Source organism: Nycticebus coucang, chromosome Y, assembly GCF_027406575.1.
Source record: "Nycticebus coucang isolate mNycCou1 chromosome Y, mNycCou1.pri, whole genome shotgun sequence".
Lineage (NCBI taxonomy): Eukaryota > Metazoa > Chordata > Mammalia > Primates > Lorisidae > Nycticebus > Nycticebus coucang.
In genome coordinates this window covers 2,283,321-2,308,389 of record NC_069805.1, presented here as the reverse complement: position 1 = coordinate 2,308,389, position 25,069 = coordinate 2,283,321, and the positions used below count along the sequence as shown (strand labels likewise).

The following is a 25,069-nucleotide window of genomic DNA, read 5'->3' as shown; positions in this document are numbered from 1 at the left end:
TTACTTTGAAGGAATGAGGAAAATATATGGAGTTTGCTGGGTATCTCTTAGCTGCGTGTTGCCATGTACAAAATTCATGCCATCTTTTTAGATAAAGTTTTAAGGACTCCAAAATGATCAAGGTGTGAGGAAATGCAGCCAACAATTTAGCAAAATACACTTTACTTTATGATGGACCTTCTATCTGGATACAAAGGAATTTGGCATTTGGTGAGCACTTGTCCCGCATCAGACATGCATTTTCACATTTCACATCACCTTATGGTGCTGGAAGAGCCCTAGGGAAACAGACTAGGGGAGTGGTAATGTGGACTCCCATCACCACTGCCCACTCAGGATATGTCTGAGAAATCACCACCACTCCCAGTCTGTAGCGCCTGCAAAGTCTAAGGGTGTTTCATGAAGACTTGGGATTTCCTGAATATAAAGGACCACACAAATACACTGTGACCTTTGAAGGCCTGAGACAGTTCCAAACATAACCAGGCAGGACTTAATGTTGACCTATTCATTAGCATGAGACTGGACCAGACAAGGTCAGTGGGACAGAAATCTTGAATCTGCTTGCAAACTGTGGGGCCTGAACAACTCCCCATTGCTTTTCACCTTGAAGAACATGGTTGGAGGCCTCGTTGTATGTCCCACTGTACTGACTTTTTTTTGCATCTCTCTCTCTGTCTACTTTTTTTTTGAGAAAAAGTCTCACTTTGTCGCCCTGAGTAGAGTGCCATGGCGTCAGAGCTTACAGCAACTTCCAGTTCTTGGGCTTAGCTAATTCTCTTGCCTCAGCCTCGCGAATAGTTGGGACTACAGGGGCCTGCCACAACACCAGGTTATTTTTTTGTTGCAGTTTGGCCAGGGCCAGGCTTGAACACACCACCCTCAGTATATGGAGCCGGTGCCTACTCAGCCACAAGTGCTACCCTTTTTCTGCATCTCTTAAATACAAAAACTGAGTTTGTTACTCAAGTGTAGTCTCTTGCACAACTCCTCATCCTCCTCTACCTTCTGCCACATGTTACCCATGCTGAGTTCTCCTGACACCACCACAACCAATAGGAATTATCACCTGAGTTTTTTTAAAACAGTCTAAAAATTAAGTTCTGAGGATTTAGATCATTTACCATGATACCACAAGGAGTGAGAACTAACAATTGAATCCACACTCTTGTACTCCCAAGCTCATGCTCTTCCCTTTGCAAAAACAAAAAAACAACAACAACTATATATATGTATCTATATAAACTTTGAAACGGAACTCAGAAGAACAGATTGACAAGTGTGACTGCTTAGTCATAAGAGAGGGTACCTGGAAAAACTAAGGGAATAAAGTAAAGAACCCTGAAGGACACAGCTGGGAGATGCTCCCCTTGCTGACTCAGCTCTTAGGAATTTGTAGAAACTTAACATCCTGAGACCTGGAAACCAATGCTTGCTACAGCTTTTATAAAACCCAGAGCTCACTTCTCCAGCTTGATTTAAACTCACCAGTAAGAAAGGTACCCAGGGGCCAGAGCTTTCTGACCGGAGTGGAGGGGGGTAGAAATTGGGGGGGGGGGTAAAAGGAGAAGACTGAGCCAGTTCACGAGCACAGCCATTTGGAGACTCTTACAAACCAGCTGGAATAAAGCCCTTTCACTTTTCAACACATGCCACGGACCACCCAGTTGGTGGGCTTTAGTCCGAGGGAGAGCAGGGAGAAGGAGCGAGGAAGGTTGAGAGGTCAGCGCAGGAATGACAGTCTGACACACTACGGGTTGGAGTATGCAGCTGTAAATTTACTGAAAGTATATGTTGGTATTTATACATTTTCTTTCTAAGGTTCAAACAATGCAATCTTCATTCTGCTTACGCTTGTAAATTATCTTTGTGTCTGCATATGCGGTTTATCATGCATTACATGTTTTCAAGGTTTTCGCTCTCCGGAGGGTGGTTTATCAGTAACACCTGCTTACTCCCTCTTTAGGAATGTCAAGGCTTGCAACTCCTCTCAGTCTTGCAACTCTTCTCAGTTTCTTATAATCTTTTTAAAACAGCTGGACATATTCTTTTATGTATAATGCTTGACTACTTCTATATATATTTTTTATATATTTTTACTCCTATTAGTAGTATTACATATGAAAATTAGTGAAGCAAGATGTTCTGAACAAAACTTTATTGTGGGTGGACATGTTTTGTTAAATTTGTAACTTATGTATGCATCTTGTTTTTCTTGTTCTCATGCCCATTGTCCTAGTTCACTGATATTTATGGTGGGAAAACATCTTTGTGTGCTCATTATTGGTGCTACTGAGTCTAGTAAGCTCATGAGGTGGTGTTATATCTGGATCAACAGTGTATTGTGTTCATTCTTAAGAAAGTACATATTGATAGTTTATCAGAACAAACAGACTTCTGGTACAGAATGACAAACACATGAATAGATGCCACAATCTTTAAACTTAAGCGGGTAACTGAGCATGCTAGGCAACATTTCTGATGCTGTGCATACTGGGGGCGCTGGGGGCAAAGCTCCATGGAGCACAATCCACCTTCCCGTCGTTCTAGAACGCGGACAGCGCTGTTTCACTACGGCTGTGGTGCCGTGGGTGCGGCAAACACAGACTTTGGGTATTCATTCTCTCCATTGAACCTTGTCTTCTGTAACATTTCTGGTTTCCTGACTTGGAAGTGAGACCCTGGGAGGAGAGAACAGGTAAGGCACATCTGGTTGTGTCTGTTAACCCCCTAAACACCCACAAGGGGGTCCTATCAGCCTGGAAGATGTGAAACACTGAGTGTGTCAGGGAGGCAGCTTGGTCTCCCTGTATGGAGGCCACCACTGGGCAGAGAAAACCCATGGTTGGTGGGTATTCAAAGAGTCAAACACTGGGAGGAACTGGCACCTGCCCTGGGAGATGTCTGAGGCAAGGAATCTCTGGGAATAAAAAGGCCCCTTCCTTTTTCCAGGCTAGAGAAAGAAGCAGAATTAACATGCAAATCTCTAGTAACAGTGCACAAAACACTTCCTAGCATCTCAACCAATTCATCCTTTAGAAAACCAGATACTTATTGTTTTTTGTTGTTGTTGTTTTGAGATACGGAAAGAAATGCATACTAGGTTTGCTTTGCTATTTATTTATTAAATCATAGCTGTGTACATTGATACGATCATGGGGCATGTTAGCGCTTCAGTGATCACCCAGGCTTTCTATGTCTTTCCTAGGACAAGGTCACCCCTCTTCATCTCTCCGACTTTCAGGCACGCTTGGCACTCTTCGCCTCTCGAATTTCTATATTCGCCTTTCTTCATCTCTTTGTCGCCCACGCTCGGCCCTCTTCATCTCTCTCAAAACCGAGTTCGACCCACTTTGACTCATCCGACTTCCACACTCGGCCCCTCTTCTTCTCTCTGACCTTCGTGCTCTGACCTCTTCATCACTTAAACATCCAGGCTCGTCCCCTTCATCACTCCCCTACGTCCAGGTCCGGCTGTCTTCGTCTCTCCCAAAGGCCGCGCTCAGCGATCTGTGTCTCCTGCGCGCGTCAGCGCTCGGCTCTTCGTCTCTACAACGTCCACGCTCGTTCCTCTCCAGCTCTTCCCTGACGTCCAACGCTCGGCTCTTCTGGTCTCCCCCCCGCCCCCATTCCTCTTTATCTCTCCCAGTCGTCGTGGATCCTCTCCTCCTGTACTTTGCACACCTCTGGCCTCACTTGGGAGCATTAAACACGTTATCCTCTAAGGCCTATCTGGCCATGTCTCTTGTCACCACACAGCTTCTGCCCATTCTCTAAGTTCTTCCCCACCTCAGGGCCTTTGTACACGCTTGTATCTTTGCCTAGAAAATCCTGGCCTTCAAAATGTCACATCCTTGGAGGACTTTGTTGTCACATGTCCTGTCTTTCTTGTCGTAGCCCATGCACGTGTAAATAAATAAAACATGGTTTCCTCCTTGAAATGTCTGTCTTCCACACTTCCTTGGGTCCCTCTGCATTTATCCTATCAATTCTGCTCCAGCAAGTCAGGGTCTCTGTCTGAAAGGGTAGAAAGGCTCTGGGACATAATAGGCAAAATAAATAAATAAATAAATAAATAAATAAATAAATAAATAAATAAATAAATAAATAAATAAATAAAATTATAAAACAGATGAATTAATAGTTTAGTTGATATTTTCAAAAAAAGAAATACATCAGCTGCAGCAAGTACACCTTCCCTGAATATTTACACCCCTCTGATGTTGCAGGAAATGTAAGCATTTATAGTTCAAAAGGGGATGTGAGAAGAACTTGGGTGGGGAAGATCTTTTTTTTTTTTAATGTAATTTAGGCCAATCAGGTGAATCGGGTGAACTTTAGTTCACAGGGCACCTGTGAGAAAACCTCACCCCAACCCAGCCACAGAAAAAAGAGAAGTGAAATACTAGAGGGTCACCTGATGAGGTAGTTATAAAAGGTCACATTGTTTAAGGAAAGGTAGTAATTTCATCTCCGTGAATGAGAATTGCTTCCTGTTAAATATTCAAAATTCAAAAATATGTTGCTAGAAACACGAGTCAAGGCAAGTAAAAGGCAGACAACGGGATATTTGTAGAAAGGTGCAAACTGCATTTCTGTCTACATCACTTCCGTATAGTGCTTTCCTGTTTCTGTGTTTACTGAGATAAAGTCTCATTGTGCCACCCAGGCTTCATTCTTCATAACAAAATCTCATCATCTGGACTTTTTTTTTTTTTTAATAAAGAAGGAACCTCTGAAAAGAAGAGGCCCCTTCGTTTTATAGAGAAAAAAGAAGCAGAATTAATATTTAAACCTCTGAAAGACTGTAGAAAACACTTCCCCAATGGATAGACTATTTTATCTTTTAGAAACAGCATTCTTTCTAAGTTATTTTTATTTATTTATTTATTTATTTATTTATTTATTTATTTATTTATTTATTTATTTTTAAGAAACAAGGAGAAATGGCTATTTGGTCTGCTTTCCTGTGATTCAGGAAGGCAGAATTATAAAATCAGCAAGTTTTCCTAATAGAAGAAAAATCTACTCTTAAAATTACACATGGCCCCACCTGAGGGGTGGCATTGCTTTATTCCTTTTTATAGTCTGAAAGGCATAGAAGATCCAATATCATGGAGGGAAGTGTGTGCTTTCTAATCAAACAGACATGGCCCATTCCTAGACATTGGTAATTGATATACACAAAACCCCAACTCACACCAGAAATGTGTGGGAGCCCATGACCCACGGAGAAACTCCAAATGGATGTTCTCTGGCAATCTGTAGTGTGGAGACAGATATGTTTATATGCTTTTTTCTTTTAACCTCTTTCCTAGGTCACCTGTGTTCTGTCTTCAGCCCTGTCTTCCTTCCAGAGAATCACCTGCATCTAATATTATAGGAAATCAGCATTGGTGCAGCCCCTTTCAGAGTATAGTCATTCTTCCCAAATTGGATCTGAAATTTGTTATAGGAGTTAGTGGAAAAGGTCTAGAATTGAGTTCAGTGCACTTTGCCTAACTGGATGTCCCATGTAAGAAATGAAGGTCTCAAAACCCAAAAGCTATGAATTTAGCAACCCTTAAGGGGCACAAATTTCTTTTTAAAAGTTGAGAAAAAGAGAAACTCTGAAGTATTTTGCAACATAATATATTCCAAATTTTCACAGGCAGAACACATGAAAATACATAAATAGCCAATACGTGGCCTGCACCTCCCAGCACAGAGAAGCAGAATCACCTCAGGCCTCCTCACTCCTTTACTCTGAGAAAGGCCAGGTGGTCACTTCATCAGAAAGCATTTCCTCTGTGGTGCTGTTTGAAGATAGTCCACCCCCAGTCCATAATAAAACTTGCAAAATAATAACAACAGTATCTGTCTAAAAGTGGAGCTGAAAATAAAACTGCTAGAATGCAACCATCAAGAAATTTAACATAAGAAATCCATTTAATGGGCCTCTAAAATTTCATGTTTCTGTCTCAACAATACCAGTCTAGAAAACAGTTAAAAGTAGTCTTGCCTTGCGTGTCCTAATTTATTGTCCTTACTTGTGTAAGCAAAAGCTATTTTGACTGATTTGTACTTTTATTTAACACAAATACCCAGCTTGTTTGCCCTTATACTAGCCGGCCTTCAGATTACTGAATTAGAGGATAGAGTTCCTATATATCTGGTTCAATATTACATATTTGATTTCCTCTCCAAAGTAGCTCATCTGGCTAAGATAGCCTAACTACTACAAGACTGCTTAAACACATCTCCAACTTTTCTTTGTAAAATGGAACTTGGAATAAAACCTAAGATACATGCATTATATTATCTTTATTTGCATAAATTAATCCAAACAAAATGTTCTTCCCGAGATGAAAAGTAAAATACCAATACGGTCCATATAAGCCTGCAATGTGTGTGCCCAGCTCTGCTGAAGTGTGGGAGGGAATGGCATTTTTCTCTTCTTTAATGAGAACTTCTATTAGAATTGTGATCTGGGAATTTGTGAAGATCCATACCATGGCATATTCATGTTGAGTGAGGGACAAAGAATCACATTTTCTTTATAAATTTATTTCACTGACTTTCAAGAGTAACTGTGTAAAATTGGGACATAAAAAACATTTGAGGTTTTGAGAGTTGATCTATTTCTAATGTTGCTCATTCACCTTTTTTATCCTTAGAAACTTTACCAAAGAAGCAACAGTGATGACTGTGGGAAAGATGAAAACTCACAAGTCAGAAGACCGGGATTCCTCACCCCCTTTAAATGGCCGTGTTCTAGTCACTTTTCTTTTTAAAAATGCCATGGGTGCCAACAAAATGTATAACTGTCTTAAGAGCTGTTACCTATGTCATTACTTTTGGTTGTTGTAATCAGAAGTGTCTGGGCACCAATGGTAAGCATTTTGAGCACCTCTTGTAATTGCAGAAGTCAAATGTGACCTGTATTCATCTTTTGTTATTAAAATGAGTGTCAGCATTTTAATACATGATTCACTTTCTTAAAACGTGTCTACATTTTTTTGCATCTTCGGTACATTCATTTATTTATGACAGCCAGAATAATTGCTTCCAGTTTCATTTTTATAATACATAAAAAGGAGAGCTTCTCACAAAAATTAGAGAGTCTCGCAAAAACTAAATTTGACAATTTATGGTAAAGTCAGTCGAAGAGTACCACACAAAGAGCAAGCACTATCAACATTACTAATAGTGTGACTCCAGTGACAGTCACACTTTCCAAAACCAAAGACAGACTTGTCTATGGGAAAGAAATCTAGAACCCCATTCAATGAACTTTTTCGTAAGAATATCACTTCCCCGCTCTCTTGCTTCCACCCCTTAGGTGCACTTCAGTCTTCCCTCTCTTGTGAGACAGTCTTCCCTGTCTCAGGGGCACCCTGCATGGGAGGGGCACCCTGCATGTCTGTGCCATGCAGAAAATATCCCAGCCTCTGACACACACACACACTGAGCACTCAAAGGAGGCCAGCACTGTTTCTCCTCTTTGGCACTGTTGACCTTTAGGGCCAGAGGCTTCCCTGTGGTAGGGCATCCTGCCCACTGTGTGGTACTGAGCTGTGTCTGTCCCTCACCCTCACCCATCATATGTCAGTAATTTCTCCAGTGTCCCTAGAAGATTATGTCCTAGAGGAACAAAATCATTTCTAATGAAAAAAGCACTGGGCTAGTGTGATGGAAAATTTGAATTTTTAATTGTCTTCAACTTAAATAAATTTAAACTGAAATAGCAAACATGGCTGGGGGGTTCCCACATCGGACATATTGCCTTAAAATTTACCAAGACTATTAATATGTCACACATGATATTATAAGTATATGATAGTTAAAAAATACACTGGGAAGTTCAGAATATGGATATATAGACATATTTGTGTATTTTTTTCTGAAAGGGCTAAAAATTGGTTAAACACGGTAAGTTATTGTTTGATTTGCATAGAGTGGATATTTGTTTGCTCTCTGTAATTCAGAGCCATCAAGGCAGAGATCAAAACCTAGCCATGAGACTCCATGCCTGTGGCTCAAGAAGCTAAGGTTCCAGCCACATACACCTGAGCTGGTAGGTTTGAATCAAGCTCCATCCGCCAAACAATAATGACGACTGCAACCAAAAATTCCCAAAACAAAACAAAACAAAAAACAGCCGGGCGTTGTGGTGGGTGCCTGTAGTCATAGCTACTTGTGAGGGGGAGGCAAAAGAATTGCGTGAGCCCAGAAGTGTGAGGTGGCTGTGAGCTGTGATGCCACTGCATTTTATCCAGGGCAACAGCTGAGGCTCTGTGTCCTCATAAAATACCTAGCAATGCATTTAAATGTAGAAAAGTAATAATACGCGGTGTGGGGTAAGCCACAGGGGTTACATCCTGGGTGGGAGGAAACAATGAAATGAACAGATATCTAATGGTAGTAGGGTCCAAGAACAAAGAAAAAGCTTAAGGGCCACAACCCTTGCAGTATTCCCTCTGGGCAGGGGATTCTTTCTCTCCCCACCCAGGCACCAGTCTGGATTGTTCCACGGCAGTAGGACCTACCTGAGCCCGGCGCTCTCTGCAGACCTGCTCTGGTGGTTTCTCAGTGCATCAGAAGGTCCGCAGTGGTTACCAGTGTTCACCAGATACATGACAAGTTCAGTGACTATTACTTCATTTGAACACTGAACAGAATTTCCAGCACAATGGAACACCTGCTTTAAGTTAAAGACTCCTACACATTAATGAAAGTCCCACAGGGAGTCCAAGTTCACACACAAGTGATCTATCTCCTTTTGCACTTAAAAAGAGATTGAAGTGCTGCTCTTTCTGCATTTTTGGAATGTAAAAATAGTGCCTCAGAGAAATATTATTTAGGAGGGTGAATAACATTAAAACTTCTGTTTCATCTCCAAATACATGGAAGGTGAATCTATTCCATTTCTGATGCCAGGAACAGTCATTTAATGGATGAAGATACAACATGTGCTTTCGAGACAAAAGGTCCTGCAGTCTAGACACCAACTGGCAATTTGGGGAACCTTGGACATTATTCTACATGATCCCCCTCATTTTTAAACACTCAAGCGAGGAAAATAACAGCCATGCCCTCAGGCTATTGGGAGAAGGCTGAGGCGCCCGCAGACCAACAGGCATCACAACCCATTTCACTTCCCTAATACCTCATTTCCTCCCAGGGCCAACAGCCATGCTCAAAGACACAAGAACAGAGGAAAAATCACTCTGCCTGGGGGGCACTGCTGCTCTGGCCTCGTTCCCTTTTAGCTGACTGTTCTCTCTTCACTCCTATGCGACAGAATCAGCCTTGGCCAGCAGCAGTCCATGCTGCAAGGAGATATCATCTAACTCCAGTGAGATTAACCCATATGACAAAATTCCAAGACCAGAGATGTTGGCAGGGATGTAGAGAATACACCAACACTGCTGGTGGGAATAAAATTAATACATTTATTTTGGAAAGATGTTTGGAGAACACTTAGAGATCTAAAAACAGACCTGCCATTCCATCCTATAATTCCTCTACTAGGTATATACCCAGAAGACAAAAATCACATAACAAAGATATTTGCACCAGAATGTGTATTGGAGCCCAATTCATAATTGCTAAGTCATGGAAAAAGCCCAAGTTCCCATGGATCCGCAAATGGATTAATAAATTGTGGTATATGTACACCATGGAATATAATGCAGCCTTTTTTTTTTTTTTTTAGAGACAGAGTCTCACTGTACTGCCCTCGGGTAGAGTGCCGTGGCGTCACACGGCTCACAGCAACCTCTCTCTAACTCTTGGGCTTACGCGATTCTCTTGCCTCAGCTTCCCGAGCAGCTGGGACTACAGGCGCCCGCCACAATGTCCGGCTATTTTTTGTTGTTGTTGCAGTTTGGCCGGGGCTGGGTCTGAACCCGCCACCCTCGGCATATGGGGCCGGCGCCCTACTCACTGAGCCATAGGCGCTGCCCATATAATGCAGCCTTAAAGAAAGATGGAGACTTTACATCTTTCATGTTTACACGGATGGAGCTGGAACATATTCCTCTTAGTAAAGTATCTCAAGAATGGAAGAAAAAGTATCCAACATACTAAGGTCTACTATGAAACTAATTTATGGTTTTTATGTAAAAGCAATAACACAGTTATAACCTAAGAATATGGGGAAGGGGGACAGGGAGAAGAGGTAGAGGGGAGAATGGGCAGAGGGAGGGTAATAGGTGGGATTACAACTATGGTGCATCTTATAAGGGTACATGTAAAACTTAGTAAATGTACAATATAAATGTCTTAACACAATAACTAAGAAAAGGCCAGGAAGGCTATGTTAACCATTGTGATGAAAAGATGTCAAATGGTATATAAAAACAGTGTACGGTGCCCAATGATCACATTAATGTACACAGCTATGATTTAATTTAAAAAAAAAAGTTACCCAAACACAGGAGCAGATGAAAGAAATCTTCCTGCAGGAGCACTCACAACTCCTTGGGCCATGCAATCTGGGCAGGAAAGGCCCCACCCTCACCCAGTGAGCAGCCAAGGAAAAAGAGAAAAATAGGTGGGGCCCTGTAGCTCAAGCGGCTAAGGCTCCAGTCCCATACACCAAAGCTGTCACATTGGAATCCAGCCTGAGCCTGCCAAACAACAAAAACAGCTACAAGTAATCAATGGCAGGCCAGGTGTTGTGAAGGGCACCTGTAGTCCCAGCTACTTGTGAAGCTGAGGCAAGAGAATCACTTAAGCCAAAGACTTGGAAGTTGCTGTGAGCTGTGATGCCACAGCACTCTACCCAGGACGATAGCTTGAGGCTCTGTCTCAAGGAAAAAAAAAAAAGAAAGAAAGAAAGAAAAATAAAAAGCTCTAATTACAGAACAGAAACCACCAGGTAACTGTTAGGACCAGAACTTTTCTGGTGGATAAATACTTCTGATATTTTTCATTCATCTTCTTGTATTCAGCTCAACAGAACTAGAGATTTTCATTCATCTCCTTGTATTCAGCTCAACAGAACTAGAGACTAAATGATGATATTGGCCTGCCAGCCATCATTTCTACACATCAGAGTAAAAATAAGAGTAGTAATTAAATGAAAACCTGGTTTGAAAGATATTCTGCATGCTATCTGAAATACAAAGAACAAAACAAAACAAGAATACTACCTTGAGATTCCAGTTATGTGAGGTGGAAAGTAGAGGGTGGCTGACAGAGTTTGGGGAGGAAGAGTTTGATTGTGACACCTTCAGTTTGGAAAGCTGAAAAAGTCATTTAGACTGATGGTGGTTACACATCAAAGCAGATGCACTTGGTCCCACAGAACCAAAGATAGAAGCGATCAAAATGACCATCTTTTAATGCTATATACCCTTGCCCTCATCAATAAAAAAAGATGCCCAGTATGTTTACACTGCGCTCCCGGCCATGAAGTACATAAGTGTACAGGGGCATACACACACTCACACACTCCCACAGTCAACCTTGCTGAGAGGGTTCAGGGCAGAAGGGGAAACAAAGCCTCCAAAATGTGCCTTTTGGGGGTAGTATGCTTATCCAGATCTGTTTAGCTACAGAATTAGCTGAAAGGAAAGGAAATTAAAGAAGGGCCAGCACATCCTTGCTGTTTTCTTCTTACAGACACTCCCTCTGAGGTCTTGTGCTCACCTCCTGGGGTATAAAGCACTCCTTTCTCCTGTGGCTGGGTCAGATGGGTTTTTATGATAGATGAGCACACTGCTAACAATGGGAGACTTTTTTCTCAGAACATTAAACAATTCATATTTTATATGCATTAGCTCCTTTTTTAGAAACTGAATTTTTTGCATAAATGTGTCTTATTCTTCAAAAATGTTAATACTATGGTGAAATGCATAGACAGAAGAAGTAGAATGGTTGCCAGGGTCTGAGGGAGAGGAAAATGGGAAGTCATTTAATGAGTATGGAGTTTTAGTTTACAAGATAAAAAAGAAGTGAAGCTCTATTGTACAACAAGGTGGATATACTTACCACAGCTAAACTGCATACTTAAATATGGCTCTGATGGTGAATATTGTGTTAAATGCACTCTTTACTACAATTAAAAATAAAAAGGGCAGGTCTTGCCTGTGGTTCAAAGGAGTAGGGTTCTGGCCCCTTATGCCAATGTGGTGGGTTCAAACCCAGCCCTGGACACAAACTACAAAAAAAAAAAAAGTCTTTTTTTATAAAGTACTCTTTTATAAAGTACTTTTCTAAGAAAAGAAGAAAGAAAGAATAGAATAAGCTTCCATAGATTACTACATAATCAAAACTCTGAACCAGGTTGCCTGGGAGTCTGATGTTCTTGGTGAGAAGTTTTACAACTACTGATTACATGATAACTCAGGAATACATACACCAATCTAAACCACTGTGGTCATTGCACCTATTTTAAATAACTTATTCTGCACTGGGGTACTTCCTCATGTCACTGTCCTTGCTGGGATCACTACCCCCAGCTCATGTTCAATATTTCCCTGCCTATACTTCTATCTCCCACCACCACGCCACCAAGTACTGATCGGATCTCATACCATGCAGTTGAGTTATTGATGATCTACATTCCCTAGTGAAGAGCATTAGAATATGTCACCCCAAAATATGCCACTTTGGCATAAGGATCATTTTGAGCTGAAGGCATCTGAGAAGCAGCAGGTGCGTGAAGGACTCCTCACTCTCTGCCTTCCTGCCTAAAAGCAGAGCATACCTACCCCTTTTGTGAAGGTGACATAAATTTCCATTTCTAAAAAAGTTCTCCTGTCCCACACCAGAAAATGCAGAACTGACTAAACAACACTTATCTTCCATACATTTCCTAGTTACTATCCCATAATTTATTGTCTTTACAAGCCCAAACTGCCCTTTTCTTTTGTCTGGTCAATTCTCTGCAATTTATCGACCTTTGTTAAAATAGCATATAAGCATCCAAATCTAACCACTCCTTTACATTTTTATTTCTTTTCTATGAAGCTTCTGTGCATCTACTAAAATTATCAAGTAAAATTGTCATGACTTTCCTCCCATTAATATATCTATCATAAGTTTAATTTATAGATGCTAATAACAGAACCCAAGGGAGCAGTGGAAATGTTTTTCCTCCCTGGCGTTAATCTATTCCCCTAGCCATTATACATATGGCAAAAAAAACCAACAAAAAACAAACAAAAAAAAAAAACCCAAAGTAAGACGTGAAGATGAATGTCTACTTATTTGGATTCAAGAGGTAATGTAGCTAAATCTATTATTAGACAGTAATGAAACTCAGGGAAGTTGAGTTTGGCTTCTTGAGCCAAATATGGCTTATACCACATATGGCACCTTGGTATAAAAAATATTTTTAGTTGCAGGCCGTTCAAACCCAAAAAAGACTAGAAGGGGTTTTCCCCATTTCCTGGCCCCTCAACTCAATATACTGCAGGAATGAAGGTCAAGTTCTCAGCTGACCTGGCCCAAATTATTTAAAGAATAAATACCTGTCTCTCATGGTCTTCTACAAGTCACTCTATTGCCCCCACCCATTTTTACTCCCCAGATACCATTATTTGGACCTATATTTCCAAATCCTCCCCAACCCCCGAAAAGAAATGCATAAAAATATCTCAACTTCAGGGGGGAGGGGCAAGATGGCCAACTGGAGGCAGCCTCCAACAGAAGCTCCCGTCCAGAGGGAAAGATAATGTCCAGAAAGTATCCAATTAAGCTGAAGACTGGGAACCCAGCTGAGAAAGAAGAGGGATAACTGTAGGCCACATCTGATGAGGCAAGCTACGACTCAAAGAAAGCAAACTTCAGGTACATAATTCATTAGAAAGGAAAAGTGTGCATCCCTTTCCCCCAAAGAAGCTGTGGGGGGGGGTTGTTTGTTTTGTTTTGTTTTTTCCTTTTTCTATTTGTTTAGAGCTGCAGGTTTTCACCAGGCCAGTGGTGAACTGAGGAACTATTATCTCACCCCACAGGAGAGAGCTGCAGGAAGTGGGGACTACTTCCCCAGAGAGACCCTGCTAAGATTCTGAACACTCTCTTGCCAGAAAAAAATATTGAACTAATGTTTCCTCTGCCATTCTGAACTTTCAGTGCACCCTTCACCTCTCACCTGATGAACCAGAAGCCTAACTGTGCAGAGACTGTAATAGGAAGCTCAAGAGGATCTCCTCCACCCCCACCCCCATCTGCTGGACCAAGTGCCCTAACCACCCCACCAAGGCCAGAGCCTGCTAGATCTACATGTCCCTGGCACCCTCCCTGCCTCTGTGTTGTGGGGCTAGAAACTGCTAAGAGCCACACATCCTCCCTGCCTCAGCACCCCGCCCAGCCAGAGACTGCAAGAGCATTGTACAAGGCACTGTGCGGCCTCTACATGCCCTCTCTCCAAGATGCACCCGGTATGGCCAGTATTGTGAGCCAAGCTCTCTCCTTGTCAACATCACCAGGCACCAGGCACTGCTAGAATCATGTTCAGCGTCCCCTGCCCTGCTACTGGATCCATGCCCCACACTCCCAGAGCTGATGCTACAGTCAGATTTCCTTGGCAGTGGCCATCACAGAGGACCTGTACAAGGTCACTTCCCACAAAGATCCAGCAACAATAGAGTGATCCCAATGTATGGGGACATCTCCCCAACTCTCAGGACTGCCAGAGGAAACCAGACCTCACTCTATAGTGATACGAGTACAGCAGAGCAGCAGGGGCAAAGGCTTGGTGGCTGAAAGAGAAAAGCATTTGCTGACTTGTTACCCTCAGGATTAGACTGAGTCCAGGTGGAACACTGGCCAGTGGTTACTGAGTACCCAAGGCAGGCAGGCCTCTGATCCCCCAGCCAGCTGGTGGCAGAGGGTAGTGGCCAGGCAGCAGGGGCATTGACCTTCCTTTGACTCTGACAGGCACTAAGCCCTGGCACATTTGCTTATTGGAGGGAGTAGGACTGCAGCCCTGTGGAGTCACCAGTGCCTGGTGTGAAAGAGAAGCAAAGTGGAGAAAGAGACTCAGTCCCCTGGTCTAACCCTGCTACTGGGTGGGCCTTTCTGACTCCATAGAGCACCTGTGTGAGAGAATCTTAGTGATAGAGACAATAATTGCCTCTAGGAGTGATGGAATTGACATTCTAAGAAAAAAAGTTATTGTTTACAGACTTGACCTGTAAGAGACATGAAAGGCAACATTTTGTAATGAATGGACCAGAAAGACAGTATCTGAACTAATCACTTCACAGTAATAGAAGAGAGATAATAAAAGAGATAGAAGATAAAACTTCTAAGTAGGACAGTGCCTACTCAGTGAGTAGGCTCAGTGAGTAGGACCCCAGCCTCATATACCTAGGTTGGCAGGTTTGAACCCAACCCCAGCCAAACTGCAATAAAAGAATAGCCGGGTGTTGTGGTGGGTGCCTGTACTCCCAGCTTCTCGAGAGAATCACCAAAGCCAAAGAGCTGGAGAATGCTATGAGCCACGGAACTCCACCGAGTGTGAAAAAGTGAGACAGTGTCTAAACAAAAATAAAAAAAAAAAGGAAACTTCTTAATAGAAAATAGAGAAGATGAGAAGAAGAAAACAAAGTAGTCATATTTACCCATGAAGAACATTTTGATGACAAAATATGGCAGTCATGTGTGGGTGATGTAATTACTTCTCTAAATATGTTGTAAAATATTCTTTCTTAATCAAGTCCACCTATAATCAAATGGTAAAAAAGACAAAGTGACCAACAAACATGTCAAAATTCTCATTGTCTTTATCATCAGAAAAGCCCAAATCAAAACCATGCTGAGATATCACTCAGCCTTCATCACAAAGTACCCAAATTGCAGATTTGGGCATGCATGTGGAGAGAAGGGAACACTTCTACACTGGAGGTGGGACAGCAAACTAATACTACCTTTAGGGAAAGAAGTACATAGAATCCTTAAAAAACTACAAGTTTATCTTTCATTTGATCCCACAATCCCATTACTTTGTTTTTACACAGAAGGACAAAAATATTTATTTATTTATTTATTTATTTATTTATTTATTTATTTATTTATTTATTTATTATTGAGACAGATTTGCATTTGGTTACTCTCAGTAGATTGCAGTAAGTGTCACAGCCACAGAAACCTCAAACTACTGGGCTTAAGCAATTCTCTTGTCTCACTCTCTCAAGTAGCTGGGACTACAGGCACCCGAAACAACACCCAGCTATTTGTTTTGTTGTAGTTGGTATGGTTGTTTAACAGGCCTGGGCTCCGTTCACCAGCCCCAATGTATGTGGCCAGCACCCTAACCACCAAGCTACAGAGACAAAACCAAGAACTAAAATCATTTTACCTCAAAGCTATTTGCACTATTTTTTTTCCACTGGTTAAAGACTGCTTAATGGGTGGCAATTAATACAAGTCAATAAATACTGATCCCCAAAGAAGAGCTCAGTTATACTCATCAGTTTACTGGTCCATACAGAGCTAAATGAAAGTGAACCAAGTGATCGCTGGGATGACTGAAGTCAATCCTGCTTTTTGGGAAATGAAGCCACAGCCAGCAGATATATGGCACTTGCTGTTCCTCCAACTATAAGAACCATGGTGGTTCTACACAGTAGGAGGGGACCAACCCAGCACACCCTTTAAGTGAACTGGAATCCCATTATCCTCCTGAAACATATTTTGCTTCTCTGGAACTTTATTTTCAAAATGCCTGCGTGAAGCAGTGCTTATGGTCCTCTGCGAAATCAGACGGAGAGCCGACAGATTCCGCAGCATCTTGCCTCAGTTACTGCCCACCACCGTTAAAACTGAACACAGAGAAGGAAAAGTTGCCACACCAGAACCGGTGCAGGGTGAACTAGAATTTTTATTGCAGGTCAGTTCATAGTCGCCAAGTTGTTGAAGCAACTTGAGTGACCATTGACCCATGAATAGATTGAAACATTGTGGTATATGTACGCTATGAAATACTATTCAGCCATAAGAAAAGATGTAGAGGGGGAGGGGGAGGGGAAAAAAAAAAAAGAAAAGATGTAGAGTTTACATCTTTTATGTTTACCTAGATGGAGTTGAAACACGTTCTTCTTAGTCAAGTATCTCAAGAATGGGAAACAATTCAATATGAAACCAATATATAAACAATTACATGCTCATACAATTGGTAAAACATAGTGCAGGAAGTGGGGTGAGGAGAGTCTGGGATGAGGGTGATTGGTGAGAGGCAAGAAGCCATTTGGCAAGGTCTCACCTAATGTGCACAATGGAAGGGGGTTCAGCTGAAGGGTTCTTGCGTAATTTGAAATTTATCTTGGAAGATAGAATAATGAAACCTAAATAATTTTGCCCTTGTATTAATTTGAAATTAAAAATATATTGAAAAATTCAGGTACCATTTCTAGTGGGAGGACCTGAATTTTTCAGGTACCATTTCTCAAAAAGGTTAATAGTGTGGAATTTTTTTTTTTTTTTGCAGTTTTTTTTTGGCATTGGCAGGGTTTGAACCCACCACCTCTGGCATATGGGGCCAGTGCCCTACGTCTTTGAACCACAGGTGTCCCCCAGAAATTTTTGTTAACATACTGTCAATACAGAAATTTCTGAGTTTAGAAAAATACTGTGTTAAACTGAACAAACTTCTAACCCTTTTCTGGCATAAGTGAACTACAGCCTAAAATATGATATATATTAAAATCATTATTTATTTCTTCCATACATATTAAACATTTACAAAAGTAGGAGTTAGGATTTTTTTTTTTTTTAATGGAAGAATATCTTCAAGCATTCACTCAGTTTACTCAGTATGAAGTAACGACTGTGTCTTTTCTTCAGGGCAGAGCACCTATAGACCTGGAGTTAGGATTTTAATACATGACTCTTTTTCAACCACAGACATAAAGAAGTTATGTTTTACTGTATGTTTTACTATAATTGGTGCCTGGTTATTTTTTAAAAGTTAAGATTTTTTTATTCAATATTAATACTATTTTGCAAAATTAAGTCCTATTTAAAAATTACATCATTATATTGTGGCATGCAGAGATTCCAGAAATATATATATATTTTTTTTTGTAGAGACAGAGTCTTACTGTACCGCCCTTGGTAGAGTGCCGTGGCGTCACATGGCTCACAGCAACCTCTAACTCTTGGGCTTACGTGATTCTCCTGCCTCAGCCTCCCGAGCAGCTGGGACTACAGGCGCCCGCCACAACGCCCAGCTACTTTTTTGTTGCAGTTTGGCCGGGGCTGGGTTTGAACCCACCACCCTCAGCATATGGGGCCGGTGCCCTACTCACTGAGCAACAGGCGCCGCCCCTCCAGAAATATTTTTAATATAAATATTTAGCTTTGGGGATAAAAATAAATTTCCCTTTAGTTATATGCATAAATTTACATTACTTTTAATGCTATATTATTATTTTTATCTCTTACTCTTCACAATCTTAACTGTAGACCCAAACACTTCAAAAATTTTACACGTAATTTATACTTATCAGATCTTTATAGACACATCAAATAAAAACGTATGTGTGTGTGTGTGTGTGTCTGTGTCTGTTTGAATTTTACCTTAGAGATGAAAACCTGCCCTGTTGCCCAGGCTGGAGAACAGTGGTATGAACATAGCTCACTGAAACCTAGAACTCCTATTCTTAAGCCTCCTCTCCATCTGGGACTTACTGGCATGTGCCAGTAAGTTAATTTCTTAATTTTTTTTTTAAGGCTGACTTCAAACTATGTAGCAAACTCCTTGGGCTCCCAAAGTCCTAGAATTTATATTCATGACACACTGGCCCCAGCAAAATTATATTTATTTTACTGATACATGTCTTAAAATTTTTTGAATATTGAGCTTAATACATAATTTTTTTACTGAAACCTAATTAGTGTCCATTTTAATCATCAGTGTTACCTTAAATTTTTAAGGAAATACAACACAATATAATACTAACTTATTTAAGGTGTGTGATTCAGTGGTACTAAACTTTTCTATCACCCAACAAGAAACTCTATACTCATTAGTTAGTTCTCCTTAATCCCTAGACTCAAGGAGCCTGTCACCTGCTTTCTTATGTCTACAGCCATGTCTTTGTTACATGCAGGTTCTGCACTAATTAGTGCAGTTTAAACTGATACAGCGTTTAAAATTATTTTTTATTCCATTTTTTGTATTGTCCTTTTACGCAATCCTATCCTCCTGGTATCATTCTAGTAAAAATGTGTGTTAAATATTGGAAATCCCCTTTACTTCAAGGATTTCTTAACAAACCCACAAGGGAAAGCAATGACTGAGACACTGGGATTGTCAAGAGGAAAGGATTTACTACAGGAGATGCATCTGCTGGGTGGGGAGGGACATGCAATGCTTCAAATCCACCCCCCATCCAACATGGTCAGTGAGTTCATGAAGGTAAAAATAATACATGAGGGACATGAACCCCATCATGTGTTTGGGGTTGAGTGCAGGGCACACAAGTGCAGTGAGAAATCATTCCAGCACATACATCCCAGGAACAAAAATGGTAGGAAAGTCCCTCCTAGTTTAGGGGTTTAGTATTATAATGAGCTGGGGGTGAACAATGCTCATTCCCTCAGCCTGTACAGGCTCAGTGTGTCCTTGGACACAATGTGGTGATGTTACTGCTTATCTTTTATAAACACACAGGTGGTGTAAGGCCCTGTAGTTATCTCAAGGCTTTAAGGAGGATCTGCCATTGCTGGGAAAGAAACTCAAAAGCAGATCCCTTAACATTTTGGTCAGTACATCTTACTGGCTTGCAACTTGAAACATAACAACTATAAACCCCATCAACACTAGCACTATCAAGAAACCAGAAAAAATATTTTCTTGTTTACAGCACTGGTTGCAGAAGAGATCTATTTATTCGTTTACTTATTTGTTTAAAACATTCTGTAGGAATGACATTTAATACATCATACTAAGTAAAATAAGCAGTTTACACTATATTTTAATCAGATAAATTTCCCGTAGTAGGAAGCACATGCTCTTGGCTAAGTGTTACAGATTTATTGCTAGGATACAAAAGTCATTTTGTGATGTCACCAGAACTCAAGTTGAGAGTCATTGTGATGATCTAGATTAGCTTACCTGTGCAGGCCAGCTGAAGCAGCCTTTGAACTGTGGGTTGAAAACTGTGCACATGAGAAGAGTCTCTGAAGAAAAATTTATCTGACATGGCACGAGTTTCTTCAGAAATTCAAGATGTTTCTCCTGGAGATGGATCAAATGACTCAGAAGCCTACATTGGACCTCCATCATGTGAGCACATATTCCCTGAGGACAGAGAGCTAAGAGCCATGATTGAAGAAGAAGCCTTTCTTGTTTTGTCTAAAGATTCCTTGAAAAAAAGACAACATTACACAGTTTGTGTCTCTGAACCAGATGAAGATAATGACTTCCTTTCTCTCACCTTTCCTAGAAAACTTTGGAAGATAGTTGAAAGTGACAAATTTAAGTCTGTTTGGTGGGATGAGAAAGGAACATCTATAGTCATTAATGGAGAACTCTTTAAGAAAGAAGTTTTGGAAAGAAAGGGCCCTTTCAGAATATTCGAAACTGATAGTATGAAGAGTTTAGTTCGACAGCTTAACCTTTATGGATTTAGAAAAATGAGACAGACTTTCCAAAGATCTGCTTCTCTGGCTGATTTTCTGGCAGAAGAAAAAGAAGTGTCTGTTTTAAGCAAGGTATGAAACTTTTTCCAGTTACCACTTAGTAAAATGTTGGTATGGTACAGGGAAATTAGATTTTAAACTAAGGTAACATTTATTTTTTCAAATCATTGAGGCCAGTTCAAGGATAAATGTTTAGAATTTTAAGGAATTTTTGGTACCAAGTTTAATAAAGGTACTGAGCCACTTAATGAAGTATTTACTGTGATACTCATACATGTTTTCACTTGAAAACTTAAATGTTTGTTTCCTAATAATTACATTCTTAAAAATAGTCAACAATGTACACGCATTGTTTGATTATATTAAATTTGATAAAGCTGAAATTTGAGATTTTATATGTTAGTCTTTTGTCTCTGGGGTAAAAAATGTCTAAACTTTTCTTTTGATTACAGCTACACTTCTATCATAATCCAAATTTTAAACGTGGGTGCCCACAACTTTTGGTAAGAATGAAAAGAAGAGTTGGGATTAAAAATTCTTCTCCAGCATCTTCTTCATCAGTGCAAGATTCCAACAAGAAGCAATTTAGAGCAGGTAGTAACATGGATTATAATTCTGGTTTAGTTGCCGAAACTACTAGAGAAAATGTATCATCAACCTCTACAAATTTAAATGAGCCTCTAATAATGAAGCCTTCTTCCAGCCAGCAAATTGCTGTTACAAATGAACAGACCACAAGTGATTTTTCTCCTCCATCATCAAGTTTAGCTAGACCATCAGAACAAGTTGCAACAGAGCAACATGCTATTTTAAATCGATTGAACACTTATCATATGCACTCATATGGCAGCTATGCTCGAGGAAATGGCCAGATTGTGAATTATGTCACATCTACAACTTTTCAATACCAGATCATATCTCCCTTACAGAACAATTATTTTGGACTGATGATGCAGCCTACTACTTTTCCAACAAGATATCCTGGATTATCAGCCAATGAGCCACTTTTACCTAACCTGTTACCATCAGGAAACCCGTGGTTTCCCCTAACCATGATAGCTGATACATCTGCTACCTCTCCTTCAAGTTCAATTCATCAACCATCTTCATTGTACCAGCAGCCTCCTAATTACAACTGGTCCTCTCCCTAAGAAGTATCAGATTGTGCAGAATGACAGAGAAAAATATATGTTGATGAATTCTAAAATAACATCTTCCATTCTGTTATTTGAACAATAAAATTATTGTTCACCTTTATGTGTTCTTTTTCATCTTTTAAAAATGTACTTATCAGTAAAATGTTTTTATTTTAACAGCAGACTAATATGATATTATTGTTTTAAGATAGGAACTTTTAGATCATTTGACAGGAAATTAGACATAGCCTTTTGTAAATAACTTATATTTAACTAGTTTATAGACAATATTGGAGTAGCCCAGGCTCTTTGCTTTTATAACAGAATACCATAGGCTGATAAGTTAAAGAGACTTATTTGGATTACACTTTGGAGACTGGGAACTCAGTCTCTAAGGGCTGCATCTAGAGAGGACCGCCTTTCTATATACTGAGCACGCTGGTGGGTACTCTTTAATCCCAGGAAGACAAGATGGGAAAAGAAAATGAGTTCAGTAGCTCAACAATCTGGACACTATAATTGTGGTCACTATGTTTTGCAGCAAAACAACAACAAAAAAACTCATCTATTAAATAATAATAATAATAGTGGCAGGGCATCACCTTGGGAAGCCCCAGTGTGAGACAAAGCCCCTGGGTTGAATTCAAAATGCTCCCCCCAACCCAGTAACTAAACATTTTCCAGAACATGACATTAATTCATTAAAGAGGGTATGATCCCCAGTGCACTAATCCACTGGGGATCATAATTCAATGGGTCCCACCTCCCGAGACTATAATCATGGCAGCTGAATGGCTGTGAGCAAAGAAAAAGAAGAAACTTGAAAATAAAAAATGTAGTGACTTCTAAAATAATCCAGGACAAATTAATGAAAATGAAGGCATAAATTAGAATGGAATGAAATGCAATATATGGAAATACTAGAAAAGGTACACACATACATTACTGCCATATTTTCTCAATTATGTTACCTTTCTTAGTTATTTTAAACTACTTGAATTTTAGTTGTTAAAGAAAATTGTCATCATTAAATACATTTGAAACCAGCCAATCCACTAACCAAGATCACTATTATTTCTATCTCTTGAGCAATAAAGTTTATGTAACACTGTTATGAATTGCATCACTGTCCAGTGTCCACAGTTCCACAGAGTGGAATTTTATACTATTAGCAAAAGCCCTTTTGCTCTATTAGCAAAGCATTCCAACTGGTTTGTGCCCTTAATGACCTTTCTTAGTAAGGTCTACTTTTCATATTTTCTAATGCACACTTTTAACATGTTGATTGCTTGTCCCATCCAAAGACCTAATTCCTTATGCTGACGTTTAATAACTTCTAGATTCTCAGCTAACCATAATGCAAACAGGCATAAACAAACAAGTCCCTTCAAGATCGGGAATCTACCTTTGCAGCTTCATGTCTTTCTGTTCCATCACTGTCTAACAAGAGCTTAGTTCAGACTAACTACTTTCCACTGTGCCCATTTCTATTTTGTGACTTTTTCCCCATTTCCTTCCTGATTTCTGCCCCAAAAGACCACTACAGTTGTTTTGGAATAGACTAGATAGAATAGATGTCCATTCCTTATTCCTCATACAAATACAACTAATAACGCTGTACATATAGAATACATACACATATATACATATATAATAAATATATGAATGGTGAAACAAAGAGATAAACCAGTGGGAGAACTTACACCCTATGGATAATGAGGTAGGTGAGTGTCCTTGGTCTTCTTTTTGACTTATGCATCACAGACATGGTCCTGAAGAAGGTAGTAACTAAATAATGCAAATAAGAATGTATAAAACTGAGCCCTCAATATCAGCTTTCTGTAGCCACAGGGCTAGGAAAGGTACATCTCACTAATCACTTTATCTCAACCAGACACTACAAAAAATTAAAAAAATAAAATTCATGGACCCATACCACACAGACCAGTAAAAGGCAAGTGTGAGGGTTTTCCTGGTTCCATCTAATGAGGAAGCACCTCAGTCCTTGGATGCAGTGATATCAGAGAAAGCAGAGAAGGAAACTGATTATTGTCAATGCCTGCCATGTGGTAATGAAGCACCTCTTGACTAGAGAGTCACAGGGAAGGTCTATTGGGAAGCTAAAACTTGCATACTCATTTATCAATGTCTTCGGAGTCAAAAAATGCTAACAAGGCAATCTGAAATTCTGTCCCAACTTCATTGCACAACCCTTCCCCTAATAGAGGATAATGCCATCTCCAAATAGGGTCAAGTCTCACTAATAACACTAATGATTCAATTTAAAATAAAAATCACTTGTGAGAAGAAAAAGGAAGTCTTCTACTTGAATTAAAAAGGATGACAAATGCCACAACACTCAAGTATCAGGCATATCTGATGGAGTCTTAAACTGATATTATAATAATGATTATGAATGATTGCACAAAAATAATTATGCATATGCTTGATATTAATAAAAAAGTATAAGGCAAAATAATGGAAAGTTTCATCAAAAAAGAATATCTAACAACTATTTGGAAATTTATAACTAAAAATTATGGTAGAAATCAAGTAACACTGTGTGAAAATAGTACTTTATATTTATAAATAACTATAAAGAAAATACTCCAGGTGATTATAAACAGAGGAGTGGTAGGTCATTATAAAGAGGTTTATATACTTCACTCAAGCTGGTAATATGATGATGTTAGTAGATTGTGATAAATTACGTGCATACAACCAATAAATCATATATACAAAGATAAATAACTTTTTAAATATAACAGAAATAATGTTTCAAATCTCTTCAACCAATCACCCAGAAGAACAAATAAAGAAAACTAGGAAAGAAAAATGAAAGACATAAAGCCAAAAAGATATCAGTAATGAACATAAATGTGAATGGTTTACACTGACTACATACAGATGTCCGTTCTGTGTATTAAAAGGCCCTTGGTGTTGAAGATGAAGCAGAATAGCTCATCTGTCTTCTCAATGCTGATGACATCTGATCACAAACAGGTATAATGGCTATTATTAATGCAAAGATGCTTTTGTCCACAGAACAGAAACACACTAAGCCAGAATGAATGCCAGAATGTGTTCTACCATATCAGGAGAGGTCCCCATATTTGATGTCGATGCTTGTCTAGATCCTGGAGAAGTCTGCTTTGGGGAACCTCAACCTCTTTACTCTCCATACCTCTGACATACCAAGCAGCCACATCTTTCTAAGACAACAGCAGGCTAAAAAACTGTTTAAAAAGTGTTGAGCCTGTCACTATGGAAAGAAAAAGTGAACAAAGCACTGAATCACAATACTTCTGTCCTCTTTCCATCACCCCTCTGGCAGTTCACACTTTCCCCAGAGA

General features: G+C 39.9%; 1 protein-coding gene and 1 pseudogene across 1 annotated transcript; one reads left to right on the top strand and one right to left on the bottom strand.

The window, feature by feature from the left end:
* Positions 1-16,469: 16,469 nt before the first annotated feature.
* On the bottom strand, positions 16,470-16,728 carry LOC128579174 (cytochrome c oxidase subunit 7A2, mitochondrial-like; annotated as a pseudogene).
* Positions 16,729-20,139: 3,411 nt separating this feature from the next.
* On the top strand, positions 20,140-21,731 carry LOC128578962 (heat shock transcription factor, Y-linked-like). The gene is made up of 2 exons (XM_053581300.1): positions 20,140-20,652; positions 21,033-21,731. The coding sequence occupies exons 1-2, from the start codon at positions 20,140-20,142 to the stop codon at positions 21,729-21,731; spliced, it is 1,212 nt and encodes a 403-aa protein (XP_053437275.1).
* The last annotated feature ends 3,338 nt before the right edge of the window (positions 21,732-25,069 follow it).